At 43.6% G+C, this 11,677-nt stretch overlaps 2 protein-coding genes, 1 non-coding gene and 1 pseudogene across 9 annotated transcripts; 3 read left to right on the forward strand and 1 right to left on the reverse strand.

Moving 5' to 3' along the window:
* Positions 1–703: 703 nt before the first annotated feature.
* Positions 704–2,911, forward strand: Rpl10 (ribosomal protein L10). The gene is made up of 7 exons (NM_031100.3): positions 704–721; positions 834–880; positions 1,518–1,576; positions 1,656–1,763; positions 1,932–2,070; positions 2,440–2,602; positions 2,684–2,911. Exons 2-7 carry the CDS (start codon positions 858–860, stop codon positions 2,834–2,836), a joined length of 645 nt encoding a protein of 214 aa, NP_112362.1. The 5' UTR covers positions 704–721; positions 834–857; the 3' UTR covers positions 2,837–2,911.
* On the forward strand, positions 2,251–2,386 carry LOC120099441 (small nucleolar RNA SNORA70). Its single transcript, XR_005498622.1, has one exon. It is a non-coding gene; the product is annotated as a small nucleolar RNA SNORA70 (small nucleolar RNA).
* A 172-nt stretch (positions 2,912–3,083) lies between the features above and the next one.
* Dnase1l1 (deoxyribonuclease 1-like 1) lies at positions 3,084–11,666 on the reverse strand. Of its 7 annotated transcripts, none has more exons than NM_001014223.3 (8): positions 11,451–11,565; positions 6,281–6,584; positions 5,883–5,971; positions 5,716–5,793; positions 4,222–4,322; positions 3,961–4,073; positions 3,633–3,881; positions 3,084–3,547 (listed from the first exon to the last, which is right to left on the reverse strand). In NM_001014223.3, the coding sequence occupies exons 2-8, from the start codon at positions 6,470–6,472 to the stop codon at positions 3,431–3,433; spliced, it is 939 nt and encodes a 312-aa protein (NP_001014245.2). In that variant the 5' UTR covers positions 6,473–6,584; positions 11,451–11,565; the 3' UTR covers positions 3,084–3,430. The 7 variants fall into 7 exon arrangements, with proteins under 7 accessions (NP_001014245.2, XP_038955853.1, XP_006229664.1 ...); XM_039099925.2 differs by having other exon boundaries at positions 3,089–3,547; positions 6,317–6,584; positions 11,451–11,634; XM_006229602.4 differs by lacking the exon at positions 5,716–5,793 and having other exon boundaries at positions 3,089–3,547; positions 11,451–11,666.
* On the forward strand, positions 6,584–10,387 carry Snrpg-ps4 (small nuclear ribonucleoprotein polypeptide G, pseudogene 4; annotated as a pseudogene).
* Positions 11,667–11,677: the final 11 nt, after the last annotated feature.

Genomic DNA, 11,677 nt, shown 5'->3' on the forward strand with positions numbered 1-11,677 from the left:
TCTCCTACGGAAGATTTTAATTGGTCTCTTTTTTTTTTTTTTTTTTTTGGTTCTTTTTTTCGGAGCTGGGGACCGAACCCAGGGCCTTGCGCTTCCTAGGTAAGCGCTCTACCACTGAGCTAAATCCCCAGCCCTTAATTGGTCTCTTGAACTCAATCAAGCGCCTATCATGGTGCTCTTTGTTGGCTCTTCGATGCGGGTAGGAGCTTTGTGGGTGGGTCTCCAATCTCCCAGGTGACAAAAGAACTTCTGAGTCCCTACCATAGAGCGTTCGCGCCATTTCCTCTAGACTTGAGGAAGCCCTGAACCAATAATCTAGAGCCCTGTAAGCAAGGGAACACCTCCGTGACCGTCCAGTTCCACTGAGAAAGTCTTCTCTTTTCAAGTCTCAGAATATTGGTAGTCATTCCTTATAGCAAAACCTGTCAATGGCTCCCCGCCCAAAATGGCCAGGCGGAAGCTGATTTCTCTTGCCGATGTGTCGAAACCCCATTCGCCAGCATGCGGCTCCCTATTCCGGTATTCAGTCACCAATAGGGTCCGTGTATGTTTCGGTCCCGCCTGGTACACATGCGCAGAGCACCGCCGCATCTATGATTTTAGTGTCTGATAGAGCGTCGACACCACCCCTTGGCTGGGACTCTATGGTTCTTATACTGGAAGATAGGCCGCCTATATAAGGCATGCGCAGGCGTGGGAGCGTCTCTTTTCCTCTGGCGCGGTGAGTGTGCTCAGTTCCTTAGTCGTTTACAGTGGTCTCATAATTTTTTTTTCCTTTGGGACTTTTACACTTATTCTGTGTCTGTATTCTTACTTTGACTATTTCATTACAGCCATCGACGATCCTAGTTGTCATCATGGGCCGCCGCCCCGCCCGGTGGTGAGTGTTGAACCCATACAATTTTCCTACTGTGAAAACGGAGGAAAATTTGCACTTCTTTCAAAAGACTTTTATGGGTGGACTCTCCGCTACTCAGTGACCCTGAAGTAAATCCTCACCCCGGGTCTTTAATACTTTACTGGGAGCTTTGTCTTGTTGAGGCTGTGCGTGGCTTTACCAAGAACTAGTTAAAGCGCTTGAGTAGAACTAGAAGCCTGTGTGTATGCATCCAACCCCACTGCCTCGCAAATAAGCCTTTTCACAAAGCCTACCATACCATACTTCTTGATGACTTTTGTGTCCATCTTTATTTCCCGGCCTTGAGCTCTGGTTTTAACCGGACACCATGGGCTGACCAGTCAATAAGCGCCGCCTAGCTGCGTGTCCTGAAGAGGGCGCCATATTCTCCTCACATGGCTAAGGCGGATATTCTGTCACATGCTCTGAAAATTGTGTTATCTCACCTTACTCTGGTTAGAGGGTGAACTTGGTTCTTGATTTCTTTGTTGTTTTGTAATTTTATGTAATCTGCTTAATAGTTTCCTTAGAATCAGTTTCCCTTCACGGAGACTAAATTCAGAGCTGGTTTAATCCTGTTGTCATCCTTAATTACATCTGAGTTTCCTTCCTCCTGTAGTTATCGCTATTGTAAGAACAAGCCATACCCAAAGTCTCGTTTCTGTCGTGGTGTCCCTGGTAAGTAATGACAAACTGCAAACTGGGTCAGTGTTCTTGTCTAGTTCCCACTTGGGCACTCATACCACGTGTTTTTCAGATGCTAAGATCCGCATCTTTGACTTGGGACGGAAGAAAGCAAAAGTGGATGAATTCCCACTTTGTGGCCACATGGTGTCAGATGAATATGAACAACTCTCTTCTGAAGGTAAGACCCCCCCTTTTTTTTTTTTTTTTTGTAAGACCCCTTTTTTAATTGGTACTTTATTCTGTGTACACTCTTTACGTGGTTGTATATTGTAATTTACCCGATTACATGACTACTCAGTCCTACTTCTATGGCATGCTGTTTCACTGCTATTGTTTCCCCATTCAGCACTGGAGGCTGCCCGTATTTGTGCCAACAAATACATGGTAAAGAGTTGTGGCAAGGATGGCTTTCATATCCGGGTGAGGCTCCACCCTTTCCATGTCATCCGTATCAACAAGATGTTGTCCTGTGCTGGGGCTGACAGGTAAGCTGTTGGAATCAAGTAAGTTTTTGAGACAGGGTTTCTTTGTGTAGCCCTGGCTGTTCTGGGGTTCTGTGTAGACCAGGCTGATCTTGAACCCTGAGATTTGCCTGCCTCTGCCTCTGAGGTTATTAAAGAATACCACTGTCTTACAGTATTTTGAGGATTTTTTGTTTTGTTTTTGTGCAGCTAATTAAGCCGATCAAGTCCCTTTCCCCATGGGGACTTTGGTGTGCAATGGTTGCAAACAGCAGCCTCCTTGGTAGTGTATGTAGCCTATTGTCTATATGGGTTACCTCAAGGGACCTTGGAAACAGTTTTCTGGCAGTTGAATAATCAAGTGTCTGATCATAATTGCTGTCCCTGATCTAGGCTCCAGACAGGTATGCGTGGTGCCTTTGGGAAGCCCCAGGGCACAGTAGCCAGGGTTCACATTGGCCAAGTCATCATGTCTATCCGAACCAAGCTGCAGAATAAGGAACATGTGATTGAGGCTCTGCGCAGGGCCAAGTTCAAGTTCCCTGGCCGCCAGAAGGTAGGTGGTGGTATTTATTTAAGTTCTGCTTTCTTGCTCTGGTACTCCTTGCTGAGTTTGTTATTTTTCATTTCCTTCTAGATCCACATCTCAAAGAAATGGGGTTTTACCAAGTTCAATGCAGATGAATTTGAAGACATGGTTGCTGAGAAGCGGCTCATTCCTGATGGCTGTGGTGTCAAATATATCCCCAATCGTGGTCCTCTTGACAAGTGGAGAGCCCTGCATTCCTGAAGGCTTCCACAGTGCTCTCCTATACCCTATCAAATCATGTTCAATAATAAATCTCACATCAAATCTGCTTATGTATTTGTTTCTGATTCTTTTTCTGTTTTTTTTTTTTCCAGAGCTGGGGACTGAACCCAGGACCTTGCGCTTGCTAGGCAAGCGCTTTACCACTGAGCTAAATCCCCAACCCCCTATTTCTGATTCTTAAATACCATGAAGTTTGTGACAACTTAGTGAAGTAAGCATACACGCAAAAGGTTAAAATTGGTGGTTTTATTGAACATTTTAAATGTAATACCAGTGCATGAAGATGTGGACATAAGAATTTTGAAGCAAGCCTAGGGGATGTTTTTCCTAGTTTTTTTTTTTTTTCAGTGTGGACTCAGTGTGAGTTGCAGAAATCTCTTAAGTATCATCTGAGCCCATTCCTACTGTAGCCTCCTTTGTCACTGGATTATCAGGCAAGAGAGCAGACTTATACTACCAGCACTGGCTTACCTAGGATAGCAAGCAGCAGAAACTACATTAAAAAAGCTGTAGTTGACTTTCAGGTCTTGCTTCAGGAGACTACCAGTGGTGGTCAATCAAGTCAATGGCTATCTAGCCCAGCTGAGATAGTGACAGCAGCAGTAGAGTGGACAAACAGTGGGGTGGGATACCCTGAGCTGCCTTGTTCAGTTCCACTTCCACAGGATAATGGTCACTGACGCGAAGAGCCTAAGAGAACAAAACGTTCCGTGTCTGTGGCTGAGCTCACCTCCACAATTCTGCCCTCACTCTTGTGCCAACCCAGTTTCTCTACCTCTTCCTCAGTCAGCTGAAACCTCCTGGGGAAGTCAAAGGTAGCTGCAGCCTTCAGCAGCTTCTGGCAACCCTGCCCATGCATCACAATTCGGTCATAGGTACAGTTAGTGCTGGCCCGCACTGTAGTGTCCTCCCCATCAGGAATCACCCAGTGGAAGCCTGCCTTAGTCCTGAGTAGCAGGCTGTTCAGACGTTTCTTTGCCAGTGATGCACAGTCTGCATTGAAGTCTCCAAGCAGAATCACATTCTAAAGATGAGACAAGCTGTTAAGTCTTGCCAAAGGGCAGTCCCACCATCCCCTCTCCCATGAAAGCTATTACCCCTACCTCATTCTGCCAGCGCTGGGAGACATCCAGAAACACATCATATAGGGCATTGAGCTCCTTCTCTACATCTTTGGGAGTGGTGTGGAGAGGAACAAGCACCACACTTGGAAGGACTGCAAGGCCCAGGAAGGTGAGGCTGTCACAGCTGCCAGCCCTTCTACACGTCCACCTCTAGTTCCTCCAGGAACCAACCCACAGGAGAACCAACCACATCCCCCTCCCATTTCCTTGTACCAGGGCCAGACTTCTTCCCCCTCTTACTTTTGCTAGGGAGGGTGAACTGGGCCACAAATGGTTCTCGGGCAAAAATGTCTTCTGTGTCATTATACTGGTAGAAATTTAGGACCTGTGTCTTGTCAGACCTGGGAAGATGAAGAGGTAGGAAGTAGTGACCCCATATCTTATATAAAAATCGCAGAGCTAGTTCTCAAAGAGGAAGACTCCTGGCTCCTTGTTCTGCCAATTTCATGTGGGCAAAGCCATTTTTTTCTAGAACTTCTGTTTTTTCTTTTCTTATTCCTTCTATTTTTTTTTTTAAAGAAAAGTTCTATTATATAGCCCTGGCTGTCCTGGAACTAACATTCTCTTTCCTTCTCTCCCTCTCTGACAGGGTTTCTCTTTGTGTAGCCCTGGCTTTCCTGGAACTCCAAAAACTATGCTGACTTCAAACTCAGAGATCCACCTGTCTCTGCCTCTGAGTGCTGGGATTAATGGCATGGGATACCACACCTAACTTGGAATTTTTCATTTATCACTGGGGATAAGTTTGCACCCTGTCACTGAGTTATGCCTCCAGCTCCCTAGAACTGTTTTTGTTGTTTTTTAAAATCTTTGTTTTCTTTTTTCTTATACATTACATACTGACCTCAGTTTCTCCCCCCTCCACTCCTCTCCTCCAGATCCACTCCTCCATTTCCCTTCAAGAACAAACAAACAACAAAAAAAGCAGGCCTCCCAGAAATATCAAGCAAAGATGCTATAATAATTTACAACTAGGCACACTCCCTCCTATCAAGGCTGACTAGGCAACCCAGTAGTAGGAAAGGGGCAAAAGGAATTAGGAGTTCCATAGCTACACAACCATGAGGTATATGCAGAGAACATAGCTCAGACCCATAAAGGGTCTGTGATTATCATTATCACTTCAGTCTCTGTGATTCTCTATGAGCCCTGCTCAGTTCATTCTGTGACTGTGTCTTGTGTTTTCGTTTTTGTTTGCTTCTTTTCTTTTCGAGCAGGGTTTCTCTGCATAAGAGAATCCTGTCTGTCCTTAAACTTGATTTGTAGACTAGGCTGAACAAAGATCTGCCTGCCCATGCCTCTTGAGTGCTAGAATTGAAGGTGTATGCCACCACTTCTCTTGGCTTAGAGATTTATTTTTATTTTATGTGTGTGAGTGTTTCTGCTGCATGTATGTTAGAGGACCATTGGTGTGTAGAGGCCAGAAGAGGGTGTCAGACCTTCTGGAACTGGAATTAATGATGGTTGTATGCTGTTGCATGGGTGCTGGGAATAAAACCTTAGTCTTCTGGAAGATCAGCAAGCGCTCTTAACCACTAAGCCATCTCTTCATCTCACTTTTATAAGTTTTTTTTTTTTTTGAGATCCATTTTCATTATAACCCAATTGGTCTTAAACTCATGGGCTCCAGTAATTCATCTACCTTATTTAGCTTCTTGAATAGAATAACTGAGTCTTCAGACCACCCCCTAGAATTGTTGTGATATGGATAGAATTCTTGACCCCTGTGCTCACCTGTAGATATACACATACTTTTCCTTGTATGTGCTGCGGCCCAGCAATGAGCTGTTTAGGAAGCTATAACTCTTGGAACTGCCAAATATACCAGGAAACAAACCCAGAGTTAGGGCTCTTGAGGCTCTAGATAGAATGCAGATTAGATTGAAAAGGTCCCTCTTTACCTTTGAAGTTTTTGAAGTAGAAAGAGGACAGTATTCTGGGAAGAATCTACTACCTCCTGAAGCACCATGATATCACATCGGGCTAGGATCTGCAGGGAATCAGGAATACCCACTCAATTCAAAGGTGTCACCATGGAGGAGCTTGTATATGTAAAGATTGGTACCAGAGTGGCTGTAGACAGCAGTGAAACTCGGATAAACTCAGGAGAACAAACAATATCATTCCATTACACCTTACCCATTTTTAGAGGAGGAAGTTGGTAATTAAATGATGGTTGAAAGGCTTTTCACATCTGTACATTCACATTTCCAGATGTCCTCTCCTTTTACAGTTGGCAGGGCTGGGAGCTTTTGGTCAGGGTCCTTATGGACACAAATTTCTGAAACAATGAACTTACCTGAACTAAGGTATCCATCACTGATTCCTTGATTACCTTGGTCAGTGTCAGTCTGTGGGCATTGAAGGCACAGATACGAAAGGCATCAGTCCCACCAACCAGGAGAATGAGCAGTGAAGCCACGACAAGGCCACGCATTGCTATGTATGCATCAGGAACCCTCCTAGGGAATACAGGCTGTCCAGAGGGCATTGGCACTGCAGCTGATCTCAGCTAATTGGTGTTCTCCCTGCTGTTGGCACTGAACATTTCTTGAATCTCTTCCTGGGATGTATTTCAACTTCTGCACACAGAGCTTGACCACCTAATAAAATACATGTGCTGTGGCATAAAATCATCTCAGACTTTTAAGAACTTAAATAGCCAGAAGTACAACTATTATTAGCCTAGATCCATAAAACTTTTTCATCTTCCCCAGGTGAAATTGTGTACTCAGTAAGTATAACTTCTTTGCCAAGATTAAGGTCAGGAGTTCATACAGGGTCAGTCCCAGCAACAAAATCTATCTGTCTATGTTTTGCCTTTCAGCCTATTTTTTAATATGTGTATATGTATATATGCATGACTGCATGTACATTTATGTGTGTGAACATTTGGAGGTCAGAGGTCAACCCCAGGAGCCAACAACCCCTGGTTGGACTCACTGGATGGAACTCATGAAATTTGGCTAGCTATTGAGCCTTAGGGATCTGCTTGTCTCTGCCTCCCTAGTGCTGAAATTACAAGAACATTTCACCATGCCTGGCTTTTTACATGCATGCTTTATTGACTGCCCCCAGGCCCTCTGCTTGTTTTTTTTTTATTATTTATTTATTCATTCATTCATTCATTCATTCATTTATTTATTATAATAAATGTGGTCTTCAGACACACCAGAAGAGGGCGTCAGATCTCATTACAGATGGTTGTGAGCCACCATGCGGTTGCTGGGATTTGAACTCAGAACCTCTGGAAGAGCAGCCAGTGCTCTAAACCACTGGGCTACCACTCCAGCCCTCTGCATGTTTTTTGAAACACAATCTTGCACTGTAGCACAGCACAGGTCTCAAACTTGGAGCAATTCTCCTGTCAGCCTCCTAAGTGCTAGTATTACATGAGTTCATAATCACCATGCCTGGATGACTCATTCTTTTCTGTATGTTTTACTTACACTTCCCCTTTTGAGACAGGGACTGGTACATCTTAGTGTGGCCTCAAACTTGTCTATGTAGCTTAGGATGACCTCAAACCCTTGAGATTCCTTCCACCATCCAAGTACTGGGATTATAGGTATATGCCACCAAACCTAGAGAACCAATCTGTCTGTCTCTCTGTCTCTCTGTCTCTCTCCCTCTCCTCTTCTCTCTCTCCCTCTTTTCCTCTCTCCTTTTCTGTACTGAGGCTTGAACTCAATAGTCTTTATCTTTCTAGGTATGGTAGAGAAGCACTCTGCTACTAGATACTGCCCAGTCCTGAGATTCTGTCTTTCTTTCTTTTTTTTAAAGATGTATTTATTAGATATAAGTACACTGTAGCTGTCTTCAGACACACCAGACCAGAAGAGAGCATCAGATCTCATTACAGATGGTTGTGAGCCACCTTGTGGTTGCTGGGATTTGAACTCAGAACTTCTGGAAGAGCAGTCAGTGCTCTTAACCTCTGAGACTTCTCTCCAGTCCAGATTCTGTCTTTCAAAAACTAAAAAAATACTAGGGGTGGTGGCATTCTTTTGTAATCCCAGCATCTGGGAGGTGAAGGCAAGAAGTTCACAAATTTAAGGTATTCTTCAGTTATATAGTGATACCTGCTATATAGTTATATAGTTATATAGTGACACAAGCACAGTCACCATGCACAAGGCCCACTCTCTGGAACTGAAGACATTTATGGAAAAGAAGTTATCATTGAAGTTAAATGGAGACAGATATGTACAAGGAATACTGTAGGGCTTTGATCCCTTTATGAATCTTGTGACTGACGAATATGTGAAGATGGCAACTAGTAGGCAGCAAAATAACATCAGATGGTGGTCATATAAGGAAATAGCATTATTATGTTAGAAGCCTTGGAAAGCATCAAAACAATAGCTCTTCAGCAGAAGAGTCCAGAAAGAGCCAGGTCATACACATTGTTATATGAAACGTTTTGCTATAACTTTTGTGATAGTCAGGAAAAAAAAAACCCGCTCTTTCTGCCATCTTCTCTCACCGTCACCATGGTGTGAATGAATGTTCTGGCAGATGCTCTCAAGAACATCAACAATGCTGAGAAGAAAGGCAAATGCCAGGTCCTCATCAGGCCGTGTTCTAAAGTCACCATTTGGTTCTTAACTGTGATGAAGCATGGACACATGGGTGAGTTCAAGATCACTGATGATCACAGAGCTGGGAAGATTGTTGTGAACCTCACAGGAAGGTTGAACAAGTGTGGAGTTATAAGCCCTAGATTTGATGTTCAACTCAAAGACCTAGAGAAATAGCAGAACAATCTGCTCCCATCACAGCAGTTTGGTTTCATTGTGTTGACAACCTCAGCTGGCATCAAGGATCATGAAGAGGCAAGACAAAGACATACAGGAGGAAAAATCCTGGGATTTTTTTTAATGTAAAGCATAAATAAAAAGCCTCTGTGGACTGTGAAAAAAAAAAGAAAAAACCCCACAAACACCATTGTACCTCTGCTTCTGCATTTGTCATTTTGTCATCATAAAAGTAGAACACAGTTGTCTTTCTGTGACTGTCTTATTATTGAGTATCATGTCCTCATGGTTTATTCTTGTTGTATAACATGTCAAAATTATCTTTTTTAAAAAGTCTAAACCTTTCTTAGGTTTTATTTTTAATTATGTGTATGAATGTGTAGGTCTATGTACATGAAGATGCCCAAGGCCATGCAGGCCCACTTACATATCTTGTCAGCCCAGAAATTCTCTTCCATTATTTAAAAAAATATATTTCACCTTCAATTATGTATATGTGTCTGTATGTGAGTATGTTCATATGAGTGAAGGTAGCTTCAAAGACACCACACACACACACACACACACACACACACACACACACATCAGATCCCTCTTAATCTACAGTTATAGAAAGATGTGAGCAACCCAATGCAGGTACTAGGAACCAAATTCAGATCCTCTGCAAGAGCAGTAAACACTGCTGAGAAATCTCTCCAGCCTTTCTTCTTCCTTTCTTTCAGTTTTTGTTTGTTTGTTTGCTTGTTTTTGTTTTCCAAGACAGGGTTTCTCTTCTCTGTGTATCCTCGGCTGTCCTGGAACTTACTCTATAGACCATGCTGGCCTTGAACTCAGAGACTCAGGTGCGTCTGTCTCCCAAGTACTGGGATAAAAGGCATTCACCACCAAGCCTGGCTGCCCTCTTCCTTCTTAAGGATGATTAATATTCCAGTCTATGCTTAGAAATACTTTGTCCATCAGCATTAAGGTATATCCACTACTTGAACTCTTATAGTTATTTATTTATGTTTTAATGTGTATACTGGGGATTGAAGATGGGGCCTTATATATGCTAATGACATGCTCTACCACTAAGCTATAGTCCTAACCCTGTAATTTTTTTTTTTGGGTGTGGCAAACTGACCTTGAACTTCTGATCCTCCTGCCTCTACTTTACCCAAACTGGAATTACAAGTGTATACCACCAAGCCTGGTTCATGCAGTGCTGGAGATAAAAACCCAGGGCCTCATATATTAGCTATGTAGGGAGGGTTATACTATATAAGCCTCATAATTGGGCAAGCACTGTACCAACCAAATCACACTCCAGTTTATCAATTTTGAAAAACTCAAGCACCTTTGTTTCCTGAAGCAGAACAGCTAATTCATATGAAAATTCTATTTTTAATTTGTAAGGTACACCAAACTTTTCCATAGCTGTTGTGCCATTTTATATTTCCACTAACAATAGGAATGAGGTCATTATTCTTTTAAGTTAATTGAGTACTGCTAAGTGGTGGCACACGCCTTTAGTCCCAGTGATTTGGAGGCAGAGGCAGGTGGATCTCTGAGTTCCAGGCCAGCTGGTCTACAGAGTGAGTTCTAGGACAGCCAGGGATACATGGAGAAACCCTGTCTCAAACAAACAAACAAACAAACAAACAAACAAACTGCTGTGCGCCATTTTCCACATAGGTCCTATTCCTAGCTTGGGCATAGATAATTCCAGATTCAGGAAGGTCCAGTTTGTCCTATCCATATTATAAACTAAGACATGAACCTCTTCAGGCATTTCTTTTTTTCTTAATTTTTTCCACATTTATTTGTATGTGTTTCTGTATGTTTAGATATGTGCATGGGTCCATGTGGAGTATGTTTATCCTTCCACCAAGAGGGATCAAATTCAGGCCAAAATGTTTGGCAGCAAATGTCCTTATCTGATGAGCCATTACACCAGCACCTCTCTCTCTATATGTCACATCTTATGTGCTTTCTTTTTTCCTTTTTCTTTCTTTTTCATTTGCTTGTGTCATATATATGTCTCAGTTTATAATCAGGGCTGGCCTAGGACTCACTATGTAGTTCCAGGCTGGCTGTCTCAGGTTTATCTTTGTCTCAAACTCACCTCTACCTTACCATATTTTTTGAGCTCAGCTCTTTACCATGCTTCCTGCCCATGTCACATTCTTGAAGCCTGGGGCCTGCTTCTATCTGCTTGTTTTTCTCAGTCACACCATCCCTTTCTCCTCTCTGTTAGTTTCTTCCTATCTGGATGGGTTGTTCTGTCTTCCTGTTTCTGCACATCTTAGTGTTTCTGTCACAGAATCTTCCTGGCTTGACTTGATATTTGTTTCTCTCTGGCCACCTGCTCTGTCACTCATACTTATTTTGGTCTTCTTGCGCTGGTGTCTCTTTTGGAATACATGTGAGCACTGGTACAGCTCTGCACTGGCCAAGCTACATTTGGAGACTGAGACCACTAGGACTCTTAAGAATGAAACAGAAAGGGCTGGGGATTTAGCTCAGTGGTAGAGCGCTTGCCTAGCAAGCGCAAGGCCCTGTGTTCGGTCCTCAGCTCCGGAAAAAAAAAATGAACCAGAAAGAATAACTGTTTCTGGCCTCAGCTCAATCCCTATGCCAGCCTTAATTGGCCGGGAAATTCCCTTCCCTTTTGAAGTCCTTTCCCAGTTAGAGAGAACCTCCCCCCTTTCCCTACCGGCAGGATTCCCATACCTCCACAGACCAGGTCGGCCCCGACGCTTGCCTCAGCCAATAAAACTCTACTCCACAGAATCGCCTCGCCAGCCAGGGAAGGATGAGGACGTGCAGTTGGGTCCGGAGGGGTGGGGGTGGTGGGAGAAGAGGAAGCCGGTTTCCAGATCCACCCAAAGGGGCCGGCCCCACAGACAACTTTCCTGTCCCAATAAGCAAGGCTGAGCTCCACCCCTCCTCTCAGGAGG

This window comes from Rattus norvegicus, chromosome X (assembly GCF_036323735.1).
Source record: "Rattus norvegicus strain BN/NHsdMcwi chromosome X, GRCr8, whole genome shotgun sequence".
Lineage (NCBI taxonomy): Eukaryota > Metazoa > Chordata > Mammalia > Rodentia > Muridae > Rattus > Rattus norvegicus.

Excerpts from the sequence above, each read along its gene's own strand:
- Dnase1l1 (NM_001014223.3), bottom strand. The coding sequence starts at position 6,472 with ATGCCCTCTGGACAGCCTGTATTCCCTAGGAGGGTTCCTGATGCATAC. Across the intron at positions 5,972-6,280 it reads TGATGGATACCTTAGTTCAG|ATCCTAGCCCGATGTGATAT; the intron begins GTAAGTTCATTG and ends GATTCCCTGCAG. Across the intron at positions 4,074-4,221 it reads GTTCACCCTCCCTAGCAAAA|TCCTTCCAAGTGTGGTGCTT; the intron begins GTAAGAGGGGGA and ends TGGGCCTTGCAG.
- Rpl10 (NM_031100.3), top strand. The coding sequence starts at position 858 with ATGGGCCGCCGCCCCGCCCGGTG. Across the intron at positions 1,577-1,655 it reads TTTCTGTCGTGGTGTCCCTG|ATGCTAAGATCCGCATCTTT; the intron begins GTAAGTAATGAC and ends CGTGTTTTTCAG. Across the intron at positions 1,764-1,931 it reads TGAACAACTCTCTTCTGAAG|CACTGGAGGCTGCCCGTATT; the intron begins GTAAGACCCCCC and ends TTCCCCATTCAG.